We start from the raw sequence: 10,439 nt of genomic DNA on the forward strand, positions 1-10,439 counted from the left end.
TAATTGGGGATGGTCCCATCTGTATGTGTGCCCACCTCTGCCCCCTTGTTGCAGTCCCACCACCTCTCTCCCTCACATGACGAGCAGGAGAGGTGGATCTCCCTGGGAAAATCACAGATATGTTCTTGAGTGATCTTAGATATCTGAGATAAACAAAACATTTGGGATAATTCTCTTTAATTATTATATTTTGCTTGTGTTCTAGATGAAAAACAAACATAAACTTCCACCACACAATATTTTCTTAAGTAAATGTGCTTTAAAGGTACATTCAATTTAAATAACATTTGCCTTATTTTTTTATTATATTTATGATGCTGCTAAAACTTTTGGAAAATGTGAATTTATTAAGATACTTGGTTGAGGGGATTTATATAAAGGGTAGCTAAAGCTTTTTTGTGACATAAACAATATACCGTATAAACAAATGGCAACTAAAAGTTTATTTCCAGGTTCCCCAACAAGTTAAACATGTGGAAAATTGGCCAAGAATAATCATTGCAGTGTCTTTATAAACAATATATGCACAACAGCAACACATAATAGCGCCTATAATTATATAGTGTATAATTATACACAAAGCAAAATAGGTTGAATGACCTATTGCTTAATTGAGTTTATAGTGAATAAAAGCACTGAGCACTGCAAACCTGCCTCTCCTCGTCCAATTTTCGCACCAGTTTCATTAGGCCTGACAGTGGCATAACACTGGTTATGGTTGTCCGGGGCAGAATAAAATTTCTCCCCATAATCGATCCCTTCTTCTTACCTTCTTTCTCTTACCTTCTTCTCTTCTTCATCTTCAGTCTTCCATCCTGTCCTGGGAGCGCAAAATCTGTCACTCCAGACCTCTGCTTTGGTGCTCCCTGAGCACAATGCACAGAGCGCCAGGATCAATTTCTGGCGCATAGTGATTAGGGAGCATGGAAGCCGAGGTCTGAAGTGACAGACCTCGTGCTCCCATAATGTTAGAGGGAGATTGCGATATCCCCAATCTGCCCTACTCATCAGGCAGCGGGAGCCACCGTGGGCGCCTGCTACCCAGACAAGCGCTCACCCCACTGACACACACAAGCACACTTTAAGTCTCCCATTGATCCCCCTGTGCAGAGTAATTACATGGTACTCCAAGTAAATATGGACTTAGTAATAACAGGATTCTATACAAAAAAGGTTACATGTTTTTAAAAGATAGAGCACCAAAACTCATTATGTTTTACTTAACATAAAATCAATATACTCTTTTTTTAAACACAATAAAGCTATTCTACAGCATTTTGGCATTGTTGGGGCCGCTGCATTAAATTATGTGTGCTTACACTTGCATGAAATGTAGTTTTATTTTGTAATGACCTCTCTGTGGTTGCATCGTATCCAAAAAAAAAAGTACATGGCGCCAAGTAGCCTGGATATTCATGCAAAAGCAATTCACTATCAAACCACTAGTTCTCCCAGGGCCTAGAACAAACAAGAGGGGTTTTAGGTTTTAACTGTAATACCCTGTAATCTTAGTGTTATTTCAGAGGCTTTAATTAAATCTAAAAGTGAAGAAAAAATTCAAAGTTCTTGCAAATGAAGTTGTATGCCATGCTTTTCCATAGCTCAAAGATGTGCAGCACATGTGATGCAAATGTAATGCAGTGCGAAGTTAGGCCCCCAAAGTTGTTAATTAAAATATAAAAAATAAAATGAAAATATATGCTTCAAGATGCTTTATAAAATAAACAGAAATGTGTTAAAAAGAACTGCCTGTATTATTTACAAATTATTTTATAAATGCATTATAATGTAATATATGTAATACCATTTTGCAGCACAGTGAACATAAACTTTCTTGACAAGGCGAAAACAATGAAGATTGTACAAGTTGCTGTTTTGATGATTGTCATTTTGGGAGTAAGGGCGACCCCCACCAGCCGTCTTTCCTGTTACAAGAAGGTTCTAAGGGATCGAAATTGTCATAATATACCAGAGGGAGTCGATAGTCTTAGACCCCTGGATGGAAAGCTTCAGGACCACTTTTGGGATGGCAACAGATGCGAGATGGTGTGTTACTGCAATTTCAATGAATTGCTCTGCTGTCCAAAGTAAGCATTATTTATTTTCACTGTTTTATTGTTTCAGTCATACTGTTCTTTCTAGGGGGAAATGACATTTCCAGGTTATTCATACAGTGTTTATGATGAGGCACAACAGGCCTGGAGCAAAATCTGTTGTTATTGTAGCACATTTCACTGTAATGATGTTACTGTATTGGCCACATGTAACATGTCTACACAATACTGCAGTACAGGTTGAAATATACCGTATTGGCTCGAATATAGGCCGCACTTTTTTCCCCCACTTTAAGTTTTTAAAGTGGGGGTGCGGCCTATATTCGGGGTCTAGCGCCCGACGCCCGGGACATGCAGTCCCGGGCGCCGGGCAGGCAGCGGGGTTAAGATACAGATCCCCCGCAGCGGTGCAGGGGACCTGCATCCTTCTCCCCGATACGCTCAGACAGCCTCCCCTGCCAGCACTTCCCACGGGGGGGGGTGCCGGCACGGGAGGTTATCTAAGCGTTTTACCTCTGCCCACCCCCGACTTACCGGAGCAGACTCCCGGGTGTCTTGCGGGGCCGGCGGGAGACATCTACGCAATACGCGTATGCAACTTCCGGTACCGGTACCGGAAGTTGCATACGCGTATTGCGTAGATGTCCCTCGCCGGCCCCGCAAGACACCCGGGAGTCTGCTCCGGTAAGTCGAGGAGGGGGGGCAGAGGAGGACAGCGGCAGCGTATCGCGGGGAGGGAGGACAGCGGCAGCGTATCGCGGGGAGGGAGGACAGCGGCAGCGTATCGCGGGGAGGGAGGACAGCGGCAGCGTATCTCGGGGAGGGAGGACAGAGTGGCAGCATGTTTTTTTTGGTGCTTTTTTAAAGAAAAAAAACTTTTTCTTTAAAAAAGCACCAAACTTTTAGGGTGCGGCCTATATACGGGGGCGGCCTATATCCGAGCCAATACGGTATTTGGTATATTAAATATTTAATGATATCACTGCTTGTCAGACAATACGAACAATAATGATCTAAAGGTATGATCTGTGGTCATAGAAACATAGATTTTGAATGTATACAAGGAGAATTTGATCCATGTAGTCTGTCCACTTTACCGTTTGTAAAAACCTTATTTGAACTTTTGGTCTTCTCTTATATTCATGTAGCCACATGTATAAACCATGCCTGTTTACATACAGTCACTGCATTAACCTCAACCACTTACTAAGACTGTGCACGGACCTCGTCTCCCAGTGGCGTACTTGGGGGGGCAGGGATGCAGTCCCTGGGCCAATTCAAAATTGTTCAAAAAGGGCCGGTCCAGTTCAGACCAGCCCCTTGTGAACATTTTTGGACCAGACCAGGGAGGCAGCAACGTAGCAGGGTCAAATACTCAAAGATTACGTTACCCCATGGTTCCCAGAGGGAAAGCTGCAGTTGAAGGTGAGTGAGGGAGAGGGTAAGGGAGGGAGTATGCATGCATGTGTTTGTATCGGCATGAATATGTATATATATATAATTGTGTGTGAACATGAATGTGTAAATGTTTTAGCATGGATGTGTATGTGTAACTGTGCATAAAAAGGTATTTGTATAAGTTGGTGTGTGAGCATGTGGATGCAGATGTGTAAGTGTATGTGAGCATGAATACGCATGTGTGAGCATGGATATGTATGTGTAAGTGTGTAGGAGCATGTATGTGTAAGTCTGTGAGCATAATTGTGTATGTGTGAGCAAGGATATTTAAGTGTGTGTGTGCGCATGGATATGTATATGTGTGTGAGCATGAATGTGTATGTGTGAGCATGAATGTATATGAGCATGGGTGTCTATGTGTAAGTGTGTGTGAGCATGGATGTGTAAGTGTTTGTGTGTGAGCATAAATGTATATGTGTGAGTGTGGATGTGAATGTGTAAGTGGGTATGAGCATGCAAGTGTAAGTGTTTGCGCATAGAAGTGTTTATGTGTGAGCATGGATGTGTATTTGTGAGCCTGAATGTGTCTGTGTAAGAATGTGTGAGCATGAATGTGTATGTGAAACAGTATGTGAGAGAGGGAGTATGTGTTAATGTGAATGTGTAGGTTGTAAGTGTGTGTGTGTTAGTATGTGCATGTGCATTTATGTTGGCGTGAGTGTGTACGTCTGTGCGAATTTTAGTGTGTATGCAAAAATGTGTGTCAGTGCGTATGTGAGTATGTGGGGGACAAGGGGCAGATGATGGGTGCTAAATATAGGATCCACCCGAGTGCCAAATATGCCCCTGTCCTTCGTTTATTATTCATATCTATTTTACCTAGCTCAAAATGTCTGTAGACCACTGTACTTAGTATATAAATACATTTATTGAACCTTCTATTACATTATAATGTAAACTATAAAACACTAAATATGTCTAAATAACCGGGGGCTAACTGGCGTTGATGAGAGGCCAACGGCTGGATATGCACACATAGCGTGTAACCATATACACTGCTGGTCCGGCAGATTGGGTGAATATTGGGCAAGGATGACCACCGGTCCACCAGCCAGATGGCCAGTCTGGGCCTGCAAATACCACTTTTGTTGGAAGGCTGTCCCACCTATCTTTCACTCAATGAAACATTACATTTAGATCATGGCTTGTAGTCTCCTTTGAAATAAACTTCCGTCTTGTACTTTGTTGAATGCATTTATTTATTTAAAAGTTGCTGTCACATATCATTCTCTTACTTCTATCATCCAAGCTATATATGTTTTCATCATTACATTTATTTATTTTTCATACGAAAAAAAGGATAATCCAGAAAATACAGTGCAAAACAGTTGACCTTTACTGTCCTTTATTTCTTCTATTTTCTTAGACAGTAACATTATGCTTAAGAATTTCTTAACAAGGGAGGAAAACAAACAAAAAATACTCATATATATATTATGCATTTCTGGATGCTGAAGAATATAAATCTCAATTTTAATAACCGTTCCTGTTTTAGATTCTGAAATATTCTATTTTATTTCAGAGATGATTTATTAATGACAAAATATATGCTAGATGTCATCACAAATCTTGAATCTAATTTTGCACAGTTCCAGGAATTATATATATGGTTTAATAAATCAGAGTATATTGAGTCTTACAATATTCTTGCAGTTAGCCATCCTAGAAAATGACCACTTCCTGACAACATTATTCTGGTGGTCCCTATGTTGAACATCTTTCAAAGGAATAAGAATTCTCTCATGGTTGAAGTATGATCATATTATCATTATTTGTATGTTTTATTCATAAAGCTACATTATTTTATTCCATTATTCAAACAATACAAGCAAATCTATGTGGAACTGCCATCATATAAGTATTATAGGGTTTTCTTTCCATAAACAGTCAAAACACATTACCGTTCAGTAATAGTTACTCTAAAACATGTCATTGCTCTTAGGGGTTATAAATAGGTAGCTGTTCTCTAAATGGACGTACAACGAACTCAAGGATCCTTTGAGACTTTAGAAAATTAGGACAAGTTTCATTACTGATAGACATGTAATTATTTGGAATATATTCTGCCTATAGAGATTGTACCATCAAATACAATAGAAAATTATACTTTTTTAAGTAATGCTTTTAACGTAAGCAGAAATACAAAAAAATAACAGATGGCATTTTACAGAATGGTCCACATACAGTATGTGATGATGATGGCCATTGTATAGGCATTGTTATGGAGAAGCATGCTTCATCCATGAAACAAAATGCCAGATTTGGGCATTGTGCAAGCGCAGTTGCTTGAGTCTCAATAATAAACAGCTAGGACTTAAACCTTGCTGTCACCAGCTTATCAGCAATTTCTAGATTGTTAGTAACTATGATTTAACAATGTTTTACACAAGAGAAACTCACGTTAGCAAGTCCTTTATAGTGAGTGGCTGTGCAAACCTCTGTGTTTCTCAACCCCAGTATGATGTCACAGAGAATGTTCTGTAGAACCTTACAGTGTAATGGCTGACCTGATGCTGCCTTGCTTAGATATGTTAGCTTTACCGTTACAGAACTTGTGGCTCTATTAGGAAGTCCCAGGCTAAAGTTAGAAAGGTGGTACTGTGTGACACATAGACAAGGATACATATCGTGTCCTCCTTGGCTAGTGGCAGGACCTTATATAGCTCTACTGCTTATGTCTACCACATGATGGCTCTGCACACTCAAGAGAGAATGTTTTTAATTAATAACATAATGTATCGTGGTTTCTTTTGTTGCAGATATGTACAGGGCATAGCCAGAGCTGCTTTAGCCAATGGGCAACTGAGCTTTTGGATCCAATACTCAAGTAACCCCTATTTTTAATGCTAGTGTCTTGATGGACTAGATGTATGATTTTGGTTGATATTTGTTTAATTCGCAATTAAGTAAATCACCGTATTGGCCCGAATATAGGCCGCACTTTTTCCCGGCCTATATTTGGGTTTAAGCACTGGGTTGCGCGTATCGTCCGACGTCTGGGACATGCAGTTCCGGGAGCCGGGCGGGTGTTTTTTTTTTCTTTTTCATTTATCCCTTCTGAGGGTAAGCAGCAGGGTTAGGATCCAGATCCCCCGCATCGATGCAGGGGACCTGGATCCTCCTCTCCAGCAGCCATGGATGTCTGCGCAATGCGTGTAGACAACCCCTACTGCTGGCACTACCTCCGGGGCTTCTATGGCGGAGCACTGGCATGACATAACCTTCCGGTGCTCCACCATAGAACCCCTGGCGGAAGTTCCGGCAGCAGAGGTTGTCTACGTGTAGACAACCTCCACTGCTGGCACTTCCGCCGGTGCTTCTCCATCATAGAATCCCTGGCAGACACCAGGGAGTCTGGGGGTGCATTGGTAAATCGTGGGGGGGGGTGGCATTTCTAGGAAGCAGAGTGGCATAACCGGGGGACAAGAGTGGCACTTCTATGGGGCATAAAGCATATCTGGGGGGGCAGGTGGGCATTTCTAGGGGTCAGAGTTGCATATCTGGGGGGGTCAGAGTGGCATATCTGGGGGCAGAGTGGCACACACAGGTGTGTGTATATATATATATATATATACGGATTCACATATGCACACCGTCACATACACATAAAATAAATTTTATGTTATATATGGATATCTCACATACACACTGATTCACATATACTATTATATATTACCGTATTTGCTCGATTATAAGACGACCCCGATTATAAGACGACCCCCCAAAATCAAAATATTAATTTAGGAAAAAAACAAAAAGCCTGAATATAAGACGACCCTATAGGAAAAAAGTTTTACCAGTAAATATTAATTCATGTAAATTATTTTTTCATGTTTAATAAAAGCTATGATTGAGAAAAATATATTTTTTAAATTTCCTTTTATTTGCCAACCTGCCCCCCCCCAGTTATGCCACTCTGCCCCCAGAAATGCTTTATACCCCCCTATTTGCCACTCTGCCCCATGATATGCCTTATACCCCTATATGCCACTCTGGCATATAGGGGGTTAAAAGGCATATCATGGGGCTGAGTGGCATATAGGGGGTTAAAATGCATTTCTGGAGGTATATAGGCATATCATGGGGCTGAGTGGCATATAGGGGGTTAAAATGCATTTCTGGAGGTCCAGAAATGCATTTTAACCCCCTATATGCCACTCAGCCCCATGATATGCCTTTTAACCCAGCATGTACTGGCTGCCTTGGCTTGATAGGAGTGTGATTGCTGTTAGCAGTTTGATATATATATATATATATATATATATATATATATATCAAACTGCTAACAGCAATCACACTCCTATCAAGCCAAGGCAGCCAGTACATGCTGGAACCTGGGGATGATAGTAGTGGGATTACAGCCTCCCTATGCCATGCTACAACCCCCACCCCCCTTACACATCCATGCTATCACACACAAACACATTTAAATACTCATTCATTCCATTAATCACACATACTTCACACATTAAACACACATTAATCACACATACTTACCCAAAAACCCTCCCCCACCCCCTTACCTGAACTGCAGATCTCTCACTCGAAGACTTCTGCAGGGGACCGGCTGTAGAGCAACTTCTCTGGCCCCGCCCCCAGAGGAGGGAGGGGGAGATAGAGCTCTGTGAGGACGCTGCAAGCTTCCTGTCCTCCTGCTTCTAACAGAAGAGACGCTGCTCGCGACCGGTAAGCAGCATGGCCCCAGCAGACATTGTTTGGGGGGTCTGAGAAGACGACCCCGATTATAAGACGAGGGGTATTTTTCAGAGCATTTGCTCTGGAAAAAACCTCGTCTTATAATCGAGCAAATACGGTAATTAATTATGAAGTCTTGGAAACCATGATGATTTCAGATTTAATAATATACATGCACTCATTACAGACATGAGTAGATATAGCATGTTAACCCCTCTATTACCAGGCATGAGCAGATTCAGAGGATTAACTCCTCTATTACCAGACATTACACACACAGTCACACAGACACAGTAACAGACAAACACAGTCACACAAACAAACACTGTGACAAACTGACAAACACAGGCACACAGTCAAACACACATACCTGGTGCTGCCTGCAGCTTACACTGAGTTGGTGTGAAGGAGGGACTCAGCCTATCAGGAGAGGCTTCTGAACTCTCAGGCAATCGGAAGTCCCATTGCGGGACTGTCCCGGGCAATCCGGGACATGTGGTCACCCTAAGTTGCATATTAGGGGTTATAAAGCATATCTGGGGCACAGAGTGGCATATGAGGGGGCAGATCTATAAGTAAGGTGCATTATGAAATAAGGGGGGGGACCTTAAAATGGCTATTGGTTTTCTGTTTGTATTTAACATCTGCTGACAAACTGCATAATAGACACCACAAATGATAAAATACATGTATCTCTAATGTGTATTTTTTTCTTTAAAAATAATTTTTTCTTTAAAATAGCACCAAGCTTTAAGGGTACGGCCTATATTCGGGCACGGCCTATATTTGAGCCAATACGGTATATTGCACACAGCCTTGATGTTTTTTTTCCTAAGCGTATGGGGAATAAGAGACTATAGAGGCAAACAATGAATTTCTCTACTTACCAGTTCTAGACACATATAAATCTCCATAATGACCAATCCTTGGAACAAAAATTGCTATACACTACTATTAAAATATTTACATGCCATGAAAATACAACCTTCTCACCTAAAGTTCAACAATAGACAGGGTATTTCTATGGAATGCATGGCATATGTATCTGGCACTCAAAGGGTAGATGAGTAGTTGAGCTGAAAATATGTATCCTAAAAGTGTATGATTTTTGGAAATGGAAAATTACCTCTGTTGATGGCGGTGGAGTGGCCTGACAGTAGCAGTTACCGCCAGGCTTTCTGGCTGTGAGAGCAGCATTGGAGTGCCATTACACTCTGACAATGATACCCCTGTTCTCCTTCCTCTAAGCAGTAGTTTGAGAAGATGCTGGAATAGTAGCCGGCTTGTATTAATGTGTTCTTGGCTCTATTCTGAAGTTCTAAAATGCTGCATTCATTTGTACTGGCCTCAGAAACTGCTCTGTAATAAATCTTTTTCACGCCGACGTGAATTCAGTGACAAATTTCCAGAAAATGTTACAAATTGAACATTATGTTTGCCATACAATTACTCGCTAAACCTTTGTGTTTGTTTTGTTGTCTTTTTTTTAGAGACATTTTCTTTGGACCAAAGATATCTTTTGTGATTCCATGTAACACCCCTTGATAATTGAATCTTCAGATTAAACACAAGATGAAGAAACGGCTGACAAAAGAAAATGTGATATCATTGATAATCAATACCTCTGCCTTCCTTTTTACAATTGTTTTCCTTTAAACAGTAAAATGATTTAGTATGTAGTATTAAGAACATATTGTAGTCCACTTCAAGTTTTCTGTATCTCGAGAGCCTCAATGCATGCTATTGTCCAGGATTTATTATATTTTATATTGTGCACCTTTATGATTTTGATTTACAGCTGCTATAATGAATTTGAACTGCATCTCACACTAGCACAATCTTTTTTTACTTTGATGTCCATTATTGTTGAAGCTGCAGAATGTGACCACGACAGAGATGCAAGTTCACTATGTTTTCTTATTATATCATTATGACAAGACCACATTGTGCCCCCCCCCTTTATAAAACATGGCAGGATGCTTTGAACTGTGTTATTAAATACATTTCACTTTATGTTTGTGTGTTATTAAGTTGTGTACAAAACACAAAACTATAACTATTAATAAATAAGACTAAACGAAAAAAGCTCTACTTCCTATATATTTTAAAGCATCATTGAGAGACAACTTAACCAAAACAAAGAAGTTTGGGTTGTATTGGCAGTGGTGCTAAACATACCTGGGAAGTTTCTCGGTAAGGCATTGCTTCCTGGGGGCTCTGTCTTAGTATCCT

General features: G+C 40.7%; 1 protein-coding gene across 1 annotated transcript; it reads left to right on the forward strand.

Annotated features, from left to right (window-relative positions):
- The first annotated feature begins 1,835 nt into the window (after positions 1-1,835).
- Positions 1,836-10,220, forward strand: SCRG1 (stimulator of chondrogenesis 1). Its single transcript, XM_053455331.1, has 2 exons — positions 1,836-2,087; positions 9,698-10,220. The coding sequence occupies exons 1-2, from the start codon at positions 1,852-1,854 to the stop codon at positions 9,750-9,752; spliced, it is 291 nt and encodes a 96-aa protein (XP_053311306.1). The 5' UTR covers positions 1,836-1,851; the 3' UTR covers positions 9,753-10,220.
- Positions 10,221-10,439: the final 219 nt, after the last annotated feature.

Source organism: Spea bombifrons, chromosome 1, assembly GCF_027358695.1.
Source record: "Spea bombifrons isolate aSpeBom1 chromosome 1, aSpeBom1.2.pri, whole genome shotgun sequence".
Taxonomy (NCBI): domain Eukaryota; kingdom Metazoa; phylum Chordata; class Amphibia; order Anura; family Pelobatidae; genus Spea; species Spea bombifrons.

Excerpts from the sequence above, each read along its gene's own strand:
- SCRG1 (XM_053455331.1), top strand. The coding sequence starts at position 1,852 with ATGAAGATTGTACAAGTTGCTGTTTTGATGATTGTCATTTTGGGAGTA. Across the intron at positions 2,088-9,697 it reads GAATTGCTCTGCTGTCCAAA|AGACATTTTCTTTGGACCAA; the intron begins GTAAGCATTATT and ends TCTTTTTTTTAG.